Source organism: Meleagris gallopavo, chromosome 23 (assembly GCF_000146605.3).
Source record: "Meleagris gallopavo isolate NT-WF06-2002-E0010 breed Aviagen turkey brand Nicholas breeding stock chromosome 23, Turkey_5.1, whole genome shotgun sequence".
NCBI classification, from domain to species: domain Eukaryota; kingdom Metazoa; phylum Chordata; class Aves; order Galliformes; family Phasianidae; genus Meleagris; species Meleagris gallopavo.
Genome location: NC_015033.2, coordinates 5,255,603 through 5,270,714, shown reverse-complemented (window position 1 = coordinate 5,270,714; position 15,112 = coordinate 5,255,603). Strand labels below are relative to the sequence as shown.

At 45.1% G+C, this 15,112-nt stretch overlaps 2 protein-coding genes across 2 annotated transcripts; both read right to left on the bottom strand.

The window, feature by feature from the left end:
• Window positions 1–4,771: 4,771 nt before the first annotated feature.
• On the bottom strand, window positions 4,772–7,807 carry LOC104914182 (natriuretic peptides A). The gene is made up of 3 exons (XM_010722913.3): window positions 7,602–7,807; window positions 5,727–6,012; window positions 4,772–5,444 (listed from the first exon to the last, which is right to left on the bottom strand). The coding sequence occupies exons 1-3, from the start codon at window positions 7,719–7,721 to the stop codon at window positions 5,428–5,430; spliced, it is 423 nt and encodes a 140-aa protein (XP_010721215.1). The 5' UTR covers window positions 7,722–7,807; the 3' UTR covers window positions 4,772–5,427.
• A 3,323-nt stretch (window positions 7,808–11,130) lies between these two features.
• Window positions 11,131–11,938, bottom strand: NPPA (natriuretic peptide A). The gene is made up of 3 exons (XM_031556727.1): window positions 11,771–11,938; window positions 11,369–11,674; window positions 11,131–11,262 (listed from the first exon to the last, which is right to left on the bottom strand). The coding sequence occupies exons 1-3, from the start codon at window positions 11,864–11,866 to the stop codon at window positions 11,131–11,133; spliced, it is 534 nt and encodes a 177-aa protein (XP_031412587.1). The 5' UTR covers window positions 11,867–11,938.
• Window positions 11,939–15,112: the final 3,174 nt, after the last annotated feature.

The following is a 15,112-nucleotide window of genomic DNA, read 5'->3' as shown; positions in this document are numbered from 1 at the left end:
GCACACTGTGCTAGAAGAGACTGCTGCTTTTCTCACTTGGGAACTCATGCTTTCCACTCTCCTCCACGTAACCCATGTTTAGAGTGCAATATTGCACCTCTTGTTTTACAGATGGTATCTCCAAATGAATCTTAATTTCGTGTTCAGCTCCTGTTTGTGAGCATACAGCCAAGAAGTTGTGGCAAATTTTGATCTTTCATCACTTGCTTATAGGCTAAAAATGTAAGTACAGTCCTTGAACACTGTTTAAGTACTTGACCCAAAAGCTCACTGCCTTTCCATGCTTGATTTTCTTCTTCGGGTTGCTGTGATAAGCAGGATGCACATAGCAGCTCTTACACAAAGTCAGCCATGATATGCATAGCCTGAAATGGGTGAAAGCTTCTGCTGGGAGGGGATAGCAGACCCTGCTGTGGGCTCTGAATAAGTGATGTGGTCCTCTTAATTAAGGTGCCTTCCTAGGAAGGAATCAGAGTTGAGGAGAGTCAGCAAAATAGTAAGAAAATGCCTCAACCCTTGGTCATAATGCAGTAACACAGAAGGAAATAAGAGACAACTTTCTTCTTAAAACCCATGCACATCAACTACTGCCTTAGTATAGCAGTAAATAAAGAAGGTAACAGGCTACCACTCACTTGTCTACTGTCTCTCCCAAAGCACACACATAAAGAAGAGACTTCTGGTCATGTTTTCAGGAACAGCTTGTCAGTTTGGTATAGTATCAACCTTCTTGCAGAAAATACAAGCAGTGATGTTTCTTGCTTGAAGAATAGTAGTTGTTGTGTGTTTTATTAGGGGTGATAGAGGTGGTTATGAGAAAAGCTGTGCAATAAGTTTATGCTTAAAGCAACCAGATTCATATTTAGATTTAAGTCCCTTTTTAACGAGATTTGTAGGCTCATCAACTAAACCAAGTGTTACAGTCCCTGTCTATGTAACAGAAGTCAGTGTTGTTCAATGAGATTTTATTTTTCATTTTTTCTTTCTTTGCTGGCAACATATGAACCGCCATCTTCAGCAGGTTTGTATACACGTACAGGTGTGTGTCATGCAGTGCATACATAGGAAGAAACAGGATGGCCACCCCAGGCTTTCATTGCATTTGATGAAAGGGTGAAGCTGTTCTTCTTGTCCGAGCTTCTGAAGTGTGCTTCAGCAGTGCAGTGGGATACACTCAGCCTCTGTAGCATCCACTGTAGTATGTAAAAGAGTTCTTTCACAGCTGGAATGAGATGGCAGCGAGTTGCCCCCCTTCACCATCTCAGGAGTGAGGGCTATCAGTTTAAATGAGATTTAGAGGTTGCTGTACGTATGATCAAGGTGTCCCCTTCTCCAAGCTATTTCAGAGCTACAGAAAGAAAACTGTGAGTCTGGGAGCCTGGAACACACTTGTGTAGGTGAATGTAGAAAACAACGCTGTGCTGAAGTCTCACAGCTGTAACAGAGAAGACAGGACAGCACTGAGAGCCTTGCTGACTCACCCAGCATCTCCTTGCTGCGTATACCTGAGAGCATCTCTGTGGGATGCCCAGCTTTACACATTGATATGATCTTTCGTTTTTTCTTCCCAATTCCCAACATAAAAAGCCTTTCTCTCAGTACTTTGTCTTTAAAAAATAAAAGATATTCCCTCTCCTCACAACTCTGCTTCTTTTTCTATGCAGGATTCTGCTGGTTTTCTGAGACATCAACTGGGAGATAGGAAGGGAAGGTCTGACAAATGCTTTCTTTGCACATAAAAGACCCCCAAACTCTGATTACAGCTGTAACCTGCTGCTTTCTTTGGAAATACCACTTGGTGATAGAATCTGCTGTGAGGAAAACAGAATATATGTGTGACACAGCCTTTCGTTCATAATGAGTTGTACTGCTGGGAGCGGGGCAGGTGTGCCCATGACTTCAGATTCAGAACACCAGTTGTACCACTTCCTTTCACTTTGTTCAGATAGGATGTCAGGAGGAGAGGGCTCGGATGGTTATTACAAGTGATCAGTAAAAAGAATCCAAGTCAGCAGCAGTTCCTGATGGCCAGCAATGAGGTGTGAGAGCCCCTTTCTGTGACCTTAAAGTTTCTTCCTGCCTTGTTTCACTCTTGTTTTTTCTTCTTCCTTCTCCTTACTGTGAGGCTGTAATCTTGAGACCCCCCCCTCTTTCTACTTGTGCTGATGGCTGCAGTAGCACTTAAACAATGAAGCCCATTGCGTTCTTTCTCTCGCTCTGTTGAAGGATTGGGTATTAGAGACAGCAGAAGGTTTAAAGTTAGTTGTCCACTAGGTCTCACTGGAATGGCAATGGTACAACCCTAGCAGGGAATGACAGTCCTGGGACGCCTGCTGCAAGGCACACAGGGCTCATTTTGAGGCTTCACGATCGAAAGGTGCGAGTGTAAGAATCCCAAACCAACTGAACTGCTTTCCTAAATGAGGCTGTACAGTGTGTAAGAAGCACACCCGTGTCGTTACTGCATTTCCAAGTTCAAAGGAGAGAAAACTGCTCAATAATGTACCACCAGTCAGGGTTACTGCCAGAAGCTGTTACAAAGGAAGGACGAAGTGTGGCATTGCAGGAGGTGGCAAATGTCACTAGAACCTGGTGGAGAGTGCTGGGCTGGTCCTCCTCTGATCTCACTGGGATGTTCCTTCCTTTGCACGGTGGAGGTTTATAAAGCACTCGGACGCCAACAGGATGGAGGAGGGCTGGATTTCAGAGCTGTCCTGCGCTCGGTGCTGAACAGCTGCTTGTAATGTAATCGCTGTTATCTGGGTTTGCCATCAGTTCTTGCTTTGCAGCAATAGCTTGTCCCAGAGGCATCCTGTTTCTGAATTGTTTACCATTACAAGCTACACTGACTTCTTGTCTCAGGTCTGACTCATAGCACAGCTGCTAGAGCAAAACTGAAGTGCTTGTTTGGGTGTGTGGCTACTGGCCTATTTCCTACACTGTTATCAGTACTTACTGCAAACCTTGCCTTCCCTTAGGGGCAGTTTCTTTGGAAAGCATGTGTCTGTAGGTGTGAAGACAGTAGGAATACATTAATCTTTGGTTCATGCTCTCACAGCAGACTGGTGTTGCTTACTCCTTCTCTGGTGCTGTTCCTCCTTTGTCTCCAAAAAGTTCTGCCAGGATTAGTTTCCAAAATGCATAGGCACTGAAGGCAGATCCTCTACAAACCTGAAGGAAGCCTCCTCACGTTTAGATGTGGATTCATGCAAGATTGACTCTGCTGAAAGAGAGCACATCCCAGTTAGAAGGAATAGCTGCATCCTTTCATGGCTGGAATGTGCAGCTGTGCAAATTACTGCAATGAAAATAGCAGAAAGGAATAAGAGTCATCAGGTGTCTGCTTCTGTCTGCACGAAGGGGAAAGGCTGCAGTGTGTTTAGCATGTTATGTTACATGCAGCAGAACAGGACCCTCCTTAGGATGTTTGAGCCATGAGACCAACCACAGGTTGCTGGGAAGAGGAGTTCAGCTTTCAGGTGCCCTTGCTTTCTCCATACAGAGTGGGTTGCTTTTGTCTTACGCTTGTTTGGGACTATCTGTTCCCTCTTCTGTGCTGTGGTTGCTCTGCTTCTCCTTGGGCGAGATGCTCTTTGCACATAGAGCTGATCAGTGCTGAGTTTCTCTCATTCAGCTTTTCCAAGAGCTCTTTCCTGCACTCAATCCTACTCTGACCTGTCTGCACGATTTCCCCAGGAGGGGTTTACAGCTCAGTGTGTTTATGGGAGTAGCACTAAAAATCTAGCCACAGAGATGCGTTTTTCCTAAATTGCCAGCTCTCAATTAAGTTCTCCCAGGCCGCGGGGTCTATTAACATGCTGTCTGCATGTTAATGTCAATACAGACCTGTTCCACCAGGAACTGGCTTGCTCTTAATACTGGACCCACCTGGATTTGGGTCAGGCAGTGCCAACTCTTCTTGCCATTTTTAGCACGTTCCACTGAACTCTTGAGCGTTTTGTGCCCTGGGGAGCTGACAGGGAGGGATAATTTGCAGGGCCTTGATGCATCCATGCAAGTTTTGCTTGACTGGGTAAAATTCAGCTCCAGCAAGGGCTGTTAGTGTTAGAGTATGAGGATTGGTTTTACCTCCTTTTATAGCAGCGTGTGGGAAGTCAGGCATGCAGGCGTGTTGTTAGCACTCCAAGTTCACTACAGCTGTGGTTTCTGAGAGCTGTTGTCAACAACTGGCATGGCACTGGCACCTTGCCTGTCCCAAGTATCATTCCTCTTCAGATAGATTCATTGATGGGTGTTCGTGCTCTTCCACCAGTTGAGTCCATCCTGCTATGATCTTACAATCGGAATGAGCTTTCCTGGGTGCTCCAGTAGTGAATACTGGAAACAAAACCCTAACTTGATCCTCACCATAACCTGGTTTCCAATGGTGTGTGGACTCACAGGGGTGGTTGTGTAGAGTCTGAGTTCAATGCTGTTGGTCCCAAGGGGATCTTTAGGATGCTAAGTGAATGGTTCTGGCAATCTAAACCTATGGGGAGGATGTGGCAAGCATGGCTTGGGACAGATTCAGATCATAGGTGTGAGATCCAGCTACAAAGGTTTAAATGAGTAGTATTCCTGTTAGTCATGTTCAGAACTCTGTGATTCCCAGAAAGAAATGTGTTATGCACAAGCTGCTCATAACTGAAGTGATCCCAGCTGCCCTCAATACTATGATAGAATTCATGCCCTCTGAGAAGCATCAAGAAGCACTGAGCATCAGCAGCTCAACCACATGCAGAGTGAGACAAGACACAGTCAATGATGTATCTTTCTGTTGATGCTTATAGCCTTTATTGGTCAGTGCTAGAAAGCATATACAATGAATTCCTTTCCTCCCTCTAGTTAGCTTCTAACTTGTGGAGTTTTGCTTTAATTTTTATTTATTTTCTTGTAAATTTTGCTTATGTGTGGCAGTGGAGTGGCAGCTGCATTGACTGAGTAATCTAAGGACTTTCTTGTTACTGAAACTACATCTACTACTGTGGGTCTTCCAGTGTTGAGCTTAACTTTTTTTTTCCTCCTGCTAATCTGTTGTAATTTCTTAGTGTAGAGAGGAAAAATCTGGGGAAAAACTCATTCTCATTTTCCCAGCTTCATACTTTCTTCGTCTTTTGTAAGTGAGATCCAGCCTTGTGGGTACCAGAGTACCAATAAAACGTAGGCTTTTGACTTTAGGAAAATACAAGAAATTTTAATGCAACAGACAGGAGAGAGGTCCAGCATAGATATCTAACGTGTTAGTTTTATTTAAAGATGGTCTCACGGTGCTAGAGTAAGAAATGTTATTAAGAAAACGAGAGAGAGAGGGAGAGAGATCAAATAAATAAATAAATAAATAAATAAAAATAGGAATAACTTTCTGTTGACGAGCTTTCATCTTGGGAGGAACGGGTTCTGTGAAGCATTCTTCAGAGTGAAGTGGTCCTAATTCTTCCTGGAACCTGCAAACCAAACACACAGTAAGTGTTACTGGAATCTTTCTATCTATGCCACCATTGTCAGCAGTGCTTTCACCCATCTAATCAATAGACACGAAGTTTATTTTGGAAAACCAATATTAGCTTAAAGATTAGACTAAAACGAGCTCCTTTCTCAAAGTGTTTACTCAAAGCGTTTAACCGTTTCTTACTGTTAAAGATTTTAATGAAATCTTGCTCCTCCCTTGCTGCAAAAACATAAATGCAGTCCGTCCTTTTCACCAGAATGGCTTCAGTTGGACTCACCATTGCAACCCATTCCACTCAGGGAGCCAATCCTATCAATTCTTCTGCCGAAGCAGCCAGAATCTCTCATCATCCGGGGCATCTGCACCCCCCTCAGTCTCTTGAGGAAGGGGTTCCTGTAGGACAGAGGAGTGTTGGATGCTAGCTTGGGTTCAGCCTTCTGCTCATCGCTGTCATCTATGAGTTCTGGTGGAATCTCCTCTCGGGTTTGGGGCTCTTGTAGGTCAGGATTGGACTCCAGGGCTTCAATCAGTGCGAATTTGTCCTCCAGTCTCTCCAGAAGAGCCTATAAGAGAAGGATTAATTTCATAAGACTCCTGGTTTCATGCATTTATTAGCTCTTCCACTCATCTGACTCTGAATTTGTCTATGGTTCTACAGCCACCTTTAAGTACTCTCTGGTTGGATTCCAGAGATGCTGGTGGTTCGTGAGCTCTGCCCTCTGTGTTAAATCCCTGTTTACATTAATTCCACCTATCTGTAGCTGTAGCTGAGAGGTAACTGAAGCTGTCTGCCACAGAAGTGTGTTTCACTGGCAAGGATAGAAGAGCTTTTGGCACAGAAACAAGAGATACCACTCAACCCAGCAATAGTCCACGATTTCAAAGTGCTTCTGAACCCATAGTGACTCCCATGCTCTCAGAAGTTGTCTGCAATGCTGCTGGTCATCTCTTGGCTCTCTCTTCTTATTTTGACTAAAATCTGCTCACTTTTAGCCCCCAGTTATTGCAGTGGACATCACTATGAGAAGCTCCTGGTGTTTTCCACTAATCTCTGCCCTAGGTATTCTAACATTTCTGCTCCTTAAAGCAATATGCATCTCCTTAAAAATACCTATATGAAAAAGTTGTCTGCTATCTCACCTCCTGGCTGCCATTCTCCATAATTTTTAAAGCTTTGAATAATAGAGAACTTGCTCAAGGACAGCTCATCCAGTTAGAAGAATTGAATTGTCCATCTCTGGAAGTAGGCTAGAGAGGAGTGAACCTCATGGCTTGCTTGAGGGTGAGCGCATTTGGAAGCCACTCTTTTCAGCTGGAGACAGAGGAGCCTGGGGGCACGAGGCAGTTTTAGTTTTGGCTGACACTGTCCTAATCATTTTAGGGAGTTAGTTCTCAGGATATGATGCTGCAGTCAGCTGGCTTCTGAGCCAGTCCAAAGAAAGGCTTCAGTTTGGTCTTTAAAGACAGAATCTTAAGTTTCTGCCATTCCCCAAGCTATTGTAATAGTAGGTGTTCTCTAAGTCTCGCTCATTAAAGTAAGCCTGTGGTAATTTTACAGCTCCAGAGTCTTTTCTGGCTGTGTCACAGTTAAATGATCATACTGTTCCTCTCGGTTTGCACAAGCAGTGCACCTTCTAGAAGATTGACTTTGAGTGCTCTGCTTTACCTCTTCACCTCCCATCCGTGTGCAGCTCTTTTCTCTTAAATCCACAAACCCAAAGCAGTAGGGCTGTCCTGGCTCACTATTCCTGCCACTTAATGGGATAAACCCACTTGAAAGTTTTCTTTCTTTTTTTTTATAGGGATGCCATGATGCATTGCTATGTTTTTTCTCTGGGATATTGCTCTAATTCATTAAGAAACTCAAAATGAGGTCACTGCTTAAGAGAAAAAGGGTGAAAACCCAAAGCAGCCATCTCACGGCATAGGAATTCTGTTTCCCATTGCCACCCAGCAGCTTGGGTGATCCCAGCACTGGATGGAATTGCCCTACAAATCTTCTTTGAAGTCCTGTGAAGAACTGAGGCTTTGACCACTACATGTAATCACTAATGCAGTTATCTGACCATAGAAAAGAAAGGCAAAAGCACAGTTGCGCACACTTCTAAGCCCCCAGAAAGTTTAACCTTTTAAAAGCAAAGAGTCCTCTCACCTCCATGCTGGCCAGTTCTTTGGCAGGGCTGAGGTTGTAGATGGGGTTGGCCCTGCTGGGCTGCAGCTGGACAAGAAGCAGCAAGAGGAAACCACAGGAAAATGAGCCTCTAGTGTCCATGGCGCTGGGTTCGTTGGGAATATGGGAAGTTCAAGCTGTTTCTTCTGAGGTCTTCAGGTCTCTCTCTTCTTTCTCCTATCCTCTCTCTTTCAAAGCTTGTCTTTTATATGGTTTGGTGTGATCTCTGCTTCCTGGGTTATCAGGGGATTTATCTGGGGCGCATTCCAGTCCCACTGCAGGCATGCGGCTCTGTCAAGGGAAGATTCCCTTTATTAGCTGTCATTAGGCAGCAGCTGCTGTTGCTGAGGAATGTATGTCACAAGTCAGTGATTTCATGTCACTCCCCCTCCTCTTGATACCAGGCGCTGTGATTACATAGTCCAGTTGGAAATTCTTAGCAATTTTCCTTCAAGAGACCCCTATGGTCAGATTTACAGAGGTGGGAAACAACTGCTCTACGCTCTGCTCAGTTAGAACATTTCCATAGGGAAATTACTATTTATAAGGAAAGCAAAGAAGCTTTGCAGATGAGTATTTGGTGGAGAGCAAAGGCTGAAGATAAATCTACTTTTAGGATACCTAAAGTACCACGCACATTCTCCTTCTATATAAGGAATACACGTAGCCACCGCATACCACGGAGTGTGCTGAAAATCTCAGGTTTGGGCCACTTCTCTTTGCCCATCGCTGTAGAGGTGAGATCACAGTTAAGACTTTGTATTTGTATGTTGCCAACAACAGAAGCACCCAATCTGTACCTCCTCGCAGCCGCTGTGGGGACATTGAGTTCCTCCAGCCCCATGGAACTGACTTCGGCACCGCGGAAAAACTATTATTATACCATTAACAGCTAGACATTTAAACCAGTGGGATTTCTTTAAACATCCATGGTAAGGTTTGACCCTGCATTAATAATATTTAAAGAGGAGGTGGCCAGATTCTGGAATAATTTTTGTGTACTGGTTTCTTTGAGAGCTGAAATTTTCAAGCTTAGCTGAAAACTGCCTCCGTTTAAATGAGAATTTATGATGATGCAGATTTACTGCTAGGTCTTCTTCCAGCATTGTCTTTAGTGCAATTAATAAAAGCTACTTTTTTATGTATTTCAAACCCCGAAGCATATTGTTTGTGCTGCATTTTCCTAGCATTCCTTATGTTAGGAATCCCTTATACTCAAAATTGAAACAGGAAGAGATATATGACAAAGTTGTCTATGTCAGGCTAGTAAAAATTTGTTGGCTTTTCATAGGAATGTGGCTCTTGAAATAATCTCTAGGGTACAGTTTCTAAGTAATAATAGAACAATAAAATAACTTTTCGTGTCTTAGCACAGTGTTTGTGTACAAACATGCAAACACACTGTTCACATGATCTGCCGACCAAAATTATACAGGAAAGGGCATTCTCAGGGTTGTGAAGTCGAGCCCAAATACTGTTTTTTTCCCAGCATAGCTTGAAGTCAGCCCATCTGTATGGTATCATAAAGCAGTACTCATTTCTGTATTGATGTGTTCCAGCCCACTGCTATTTAGTCCTGTTCAAATTGTGGTAAAGAGTTACCAACCTGACAGCTTTGTTACTGACACCGCACGCTGCAGTGTCTACACGATTCGCTAATTAATTGTAGGTATTTTCTTACTTATCTTCATTTTGTAAGCTGAGAATGGATGAATATCAGTATTATAAAGGATATTCATTAATACTGAGTGTCCAATTTCAAGTAATCAGGGTCTGTTACTGTTCTTTTTCTTTCCTTTTGCTCCCACCCGCCAAGTATTCTCTAGTGCTGTCCCTGTGCTAAAAAAAAACCCTGTTGCTCCATGTCAGTTTTGCCTGAGAGCTCAGCACATCTGTAAAGCAAGCCCCAGGTCACAGACCCAGCTCCGAGAAAGAAAGAACATGGTATCAGTCATGGGGCAATATTTAGCTATGAGTGGCCTATCTGTGTAAAACAACCTAATATTCCAAGGTTGCCTTCAGCAACCTGGACAAAGAGCTACTCCTTTCTTTTACTAATTAGTTCACTTTCATTCTTCCACATTCCACAGCAGATAGATGAGATCTAGGGGCCCAAATGTAGCCTCAATAGTATTTTTCCAACATGGATATGCCTGTGCACTATTTCATATAGCATGTATGAAGGCATACGGATGGGATGAACTGACTGACTGTCACGATAGCTATCATGTTTACAAATTCTGTCCTCTGTTATCCATCTGACAGCTCTGCCAAAACAAATGGGGCGTAAAATGATAGAACTCAGCTATTAAGCTCACTTGTTTGTCTGCTTGGGGTATCTCAGCATCATCACCCTTGCAAGGCTAATATGAACTTTTGGCTTTACAGTCCAGCAGTGGAGGGACAAGACCAAGGCATTACCCATGCTTTGCTAACTATTTGTACAGTAAATATCCTGCTGGGATTCTGAACAGAGCACTAGGTTCTTATAAATGCATACTGTGACCAGTTTTAGGAGTGGGAGTATGGGACAGAAGCTGAGGAGGAGGAGGATCTCAAGAGGACTCTGCCATACACCAACCCAAGATCTCTTTTCTTGCAGTTCCATTAGATTAAGAGTTATAGAATCGTGGAATGGTTTGAGTTGGAAGGGACACTAAAGGCCATCAGATCAAACCCCTGCAGTGCACAGGGACACCCACAGTTCAGAGTCCCTCCAGCCTGATCTTGGGTGTCTGCAGGAATGGGGCACCTCCACCACTCTGGGCAACCTGTGCCAGTGCTTCACCACCCTTCTTCCTTATACCCAATCTAAATCTCCCCTCTTTTAGTTGGAAGCCATTTTCCCTGTCCCATCACCATTTGCAGGGAGGCGTTCCATCCCTGCAATCATTTTTGTGGGCCTCCTCTGGATGCACTCCAACAGGTCCACATCTCTCCTGTACTGAGGACCCCACACAGTGATCCAGGTGAGATCTCACCAGCACAGAGTAAACTCAAGACCATCAGTTTGGGAACCAAAAGGAAAAGGTAACAATGTGCGATGTGTCCCTGCAGGGGCTGCTTTCCTCGCTGCGGGCTTCTGGCGTCTGTCCCCGGTCCTGAAGGCCCGGCTGCCCTTCGGCTGCTGCCAAATGTATTTTTAAAGCCATGCAGCTCTGCCCATGGGACGGGGCATGTGTAGGACACTACTTGGAATTAACCCCGAGCGCTTTGCCCACCTACTGGAAGGATTCACAGCCAGCGGCGCTGAAATGCTCATGGGAGGCATCTGAGCTCGCTGCCAAGGGCCTGGAATTGGCCCTAGTGCCTCTCCAGCACAGCAAGGAGTGACTTCCTGGCATGGAATGGTGCTACATGGTCTTCCAGACCTGGCAGAGTGATCTGGCCAGTGCCAAGGACCAAGCCCTTAGGGTAGAGGGAGTGAAGGACTTTTGGGGGATGGGGAGGGGTTTCTATATCTGTGCTACCCTGTGACCAAAGAAAACACTTACAAAAGGCAGTAGAGGCTTCATACGAAAGGTTTATTGCGGAATACCCCAAATTCCAGAAGCTCCAGGGAGAGGCTGGCTGTCCAGCAGAGGGACAAGACCAGTGCTTGAGAGCCAGTCCCGGCTTCAGCTTCTCCTTCTCCTCCAGAAACCTGAAAAAAATAAGGGACAAATAGCTGGAGGGGGAGGGGAACTACTCTGAGGCTGGCAGCCAGCTGCCCCTGTCCCCACCACTTCACAGGGAGTTCTGGATCTGACCCGGGACCTACGGGCTTTGTAGTGATTGCATCCCAGCCCCGACTGCGCGCCGATCCTCTCCATCCTCGTCCCAAAGCAGCCAGAGAAATGCCTCCGTCCGAAGGAGGAGAGGAGGCTCCTCCACTGGCTCTGTCCCTCCGCTGGTTGGGGAGGGCTGGGGGCTGGCAGCAGGGCACCCACTGGGCTGCTTTCTAGCCCATGGAGATCCCACTCAGAGCCACCAGCTTCAGCCCCAGCACCCAGCTCGTCTTCCAGGCCTGGTGCCCCTTCCTCCTCCTGGAGCTGCTCCAAAGCCTCCAGGAGCTCCTGGAGAGGGAAGCAGAGGTGAGAAGTGACAGCTGCAGTGGCAGATGGGCAGCTCTGCTCTTGTCCTCATGTCCCCAGAAGTCCCAGCCCCAGTACCTGCAAGGACTGCAGCTCCGCATCATTTTCACCGCCAGCCCACGGCATAAACAGCAGCAGTAGTGAGGCCCTGCAGCAAAGATCCAGCAGCTGCATCCTCTCCTTCTCTCTCTCTTTCTCTTCCTATCCTATCCCCAGCTCTCCCTGTGTTTTCACTTTACCCACAAAAGCCTCTCCTTATATCCCTGCTCTCTCTGCCCAGAGGGATCTCAGCTGCCTCCTTCCAGATCCCCACAGGAGCCAGAGTTCTGTCCCCCAGCCTCGATAAGGGAACTGGTTACAACTGGCCCCACAGGTGACCCTCTAGGAGAGGGGGGTTCCCTGAGTGCAACACCTCCTTCAGAGGGAGAGAACTGCCCCGGGTCACCTCCTCCCCTCCTGGCAGCACTCATTTTCCTGGTGATTTCCTCCCCCCCTCCGCTCTCCATCACTGTTAGGGAGGAGGTGATGCAGGGAAGGACCTTGTGCTTTCTGCCTCTTTGCTCTGCTTCACATCCACGGGTGCACAGCAGCTGCCCCGAGAAGAGAGTCGGTTTCCCCTCCAAGGGATGAGAGATGCATCATTTCTCATTGGTGGGAGGGAGAAGAAGGAGCTGGAATTTTTCACTGTGTGCAGCAGCTCCACATGGCCTTTTCTTCTCTGCATACATATTTTTTTTCGTTGGGAATAGAGTGAGGTTTTGTTTTAGGAGATTTTACAAATTCCTGAGATGATGCATCTTGCCTTCTTGGGGGTTGGAATGGGATGGTCTTTAAGGTCCCTCCCAACCTGAGCCACTCTGATATTCCTCTGGCATTTACTGCACCCTCCTATACCAAGGATCAAATCAAGATGACTCTGGTAAATTCTTACAGAATCCAGTGGGCAGAGCAGCAGATGGTTCTTTCAATCACTGCCTGGGTGACATTCAAGCAATTACAGCAAGTCTCTGCTTTCTGCACTCTGTCTGTTTGGACATCCATGAATCTCTTTGATTTCAGTAGATACGCAGTGATTTCTGCTTGGGCTTTGTCTCAGGATCTGCCCTTTAGCTCAGCAAAGCCAAAGAACATTCAAAAAACATGGAGATGTGGTACTTGGGGCCGTGGTTTAGTGGCAGTATTAATGGTAGGTGGATGGTTGGACTGGATGATCTTATAGGTCTTTTCCAACCTCAGTGATTCTCTGATCCTATAATGCCTTTCCTCTGAGTTCGGGGAGTTTTACACTAAGTTGTTTAAAGCATCACAACAAGCAGTGCCTCCTTTCCTGAAAGAAAACTCATTTGGGAAAGGAATGTGTATATTCATGGTGTGTAGGTGTTATTTTACTGCAAGCTTTTCTTCTCAGCTCCTCCTGTAACCCTGGCTGGTAAATTCATGCACTGCTTCTTAGCGGGGATGGAAATGACACAGCTAGAGCTGAGCTTCCCCTATCTGACTGGCATGCTAACTTCAAAGGTTAGCTTTGATTGTTTAAATGCTAATAGAACTCAGCAAATTGCCTAAAGTACAGACACATCTGGCTTCAGTCCTGGGGATCTAATTATGGGGCCTTTTATGTGAAATAAATTGTTCTTTCTTTATGAATAGTGGCTTTTTAAAATGTTCACCCCAAATGCCAGCTGATAGGGTGGCACTTTACAGCTCAGTGTCTGGGGAGTTGAAGCTCTTATCAATTTCTTATTCATCTGCTGTAGGATTCTGTTGATGACAGCTCAATCTTCAGCCTCTTCAGACCTATGTTATTTTATCCACAAATAATTTCAAGGTAGTACAGCTGAGTTTATAAACAGGCTGAGGATGTTTAGGAAACAGATTCCAGTAGCACTTATACTTTCTTTTTTAATGTTTTTAGTGTTTTCAGCATTGAAATTCCAACATCAGGGAACTTTCATGCCTATGAGAACACACCTGCTCCTAGGGTTACTGCAAGGAGGCTGTCAGACCCAGCATCGTTAGGAAGGATGTTACACCTTCCCATTGGCACCAGCTGTCACAACATTACTCTTCATTGCTTGTCACCACAATGTCAGCAGGCTGTGTGGATTCACCTTGCTACCATTTAGATTGCACCTGAGCCACACTAGGGCTAGCATGCCCAAGAGGGAATCTATTTAAGAGAGCTGAATGCTTCTCGTGGGGTTTCTACAAGTGAGCGCCTGCTTCTTGTTGTAGATCTCTCTACTGGGAGAAAAGATGTGAAGTTCTCTTTCTGAAGGATGTTGAGTTAGAGCAATGAACGTACAGGATAGAGGTCTTTGTATGATGGAAGCTACAGAAAGGAGAGTTTTGTATATGTGGTACAACCAGGCTGTAGAACTCTAGGAGGATTTGTACATGAATGGGACTCCATCTTGAAATGCTGTTTACACTAATCATGCTGTAGCAATAGCACTGAGACAATGCCTTACGTGTCTAGTGCAAAGTGAATGATGCTGACAAATGGAGGTACTCTTTTTATCCTTCCTTCCTTGCTCTAACTTTTCATTATTGATGAAGTACTTCACTTTCTTGTTGCTTTGCTTAAGAAAGGCAGCACAAATAATTAATTATGTGGATTATTCCATTGTTTGAGAGGCTCAGAGGTGCCTGTGGAAGTGGTGAGACCATTCCTTGCCAGCAAGTGACTGTTTAGGGTGCTTTTGCTGATTTGTTATCAAATTAACTTAAGCAGAGTAAGTAGGAAACAGCATAAAAATAAGACCTCATAGAGACTGATAAGTAAGGCAGCCTTCAGGATGTGTTTTGCAGTTCCTGCTCAGGGTTTGTGGCACTATCATGTTGTTGATAACCTCCTAACTAGTGGTCTGAGGAGATAAAGATCCTTAAGGCTGAAATAGCCATAGACAGGTAGAATTAATACTAATTTCTATATATGCAAGGTATACTAAAAGGGTGAGAGATCAGAAGAAAATACAGAGAGGAGCTCCTGGTAGCTTGGGCAAGGGGAGACTATCTCCATCAGCAAATCATTCTGTGCTTTCTTGTATCTGATAGACAGCTCTTCAGTGCTTGTATGATATGCTCTTATGGGCTTGTAGCATTCATGTCCTTCCTAGAGCAAGTCTGTGGCTTGAGGGCGAAAGCTGTATATTGAGAACAGTGTGAGAGAAGAAACAAGTTTTCTTAGTCTGGCTCTTAATAGCTCTCCTGCAAATCCTGGCTTCTTTTCTTTCCATAGGAATTGTATTTAGAAGGAGCAGAACCAAAACTTAGCTAACATAGTTGTCCTTTACATTCAAATAATAGTGGCCAAAGACTTGGTGTCTTGTGTATGAGATTTTTAACTTCAGGAAGGTTACTCCAATTTTCCTATACCAGAGAGCAGATTCTAACATGCTTTTGAATTCTAGTGGGTTA

What these genes read in the sequence shown, in the direction of transcription:
- LOC104914182 (XM_010722913.3), bottom strand. Translation starts at nt 7,721, where the DNA reads ATGGACACTAGAGGCTCATTTTCCTGTGGTTTCCTCTTGCTGCTTCTT. An exon ending in AAGAACTGGCCAGCATGGAG is followed by an intron (nt 6,013 to 7,601) that starts GTGAGAGGACTC and finishes CTTCTCTTATAG; the next exon opens with GCTCTTCTGGAGAGACTGGA.
- NPPA (XM_031556727.1), bottom strand. Translation starts at nt 11,866, where the DNA reads ATGCAGCTGCTGGATCTTTGCTGCAGGGCCTCACTACTGCTGCTGTTT. An exon ending in CGGAGCTGCAGTCCTTGCAG is followed by an intron (nt 11,675 to 11,770) that starts GTACTGGGGCTG and finishes TTCCCTCTCCAG; the next exon opens with GAGCTCCTGGAGGCTTTGGA. An exon ending in ACAAAGCCCGTAGGTCCCGG is followed by an intron (nt 11,263 to 11,368) that starts GTCAGATCCAGA and finishes TATTTTTTTCAG; the next exon opens with GTTTCTGGAGGAGAAGGAGA.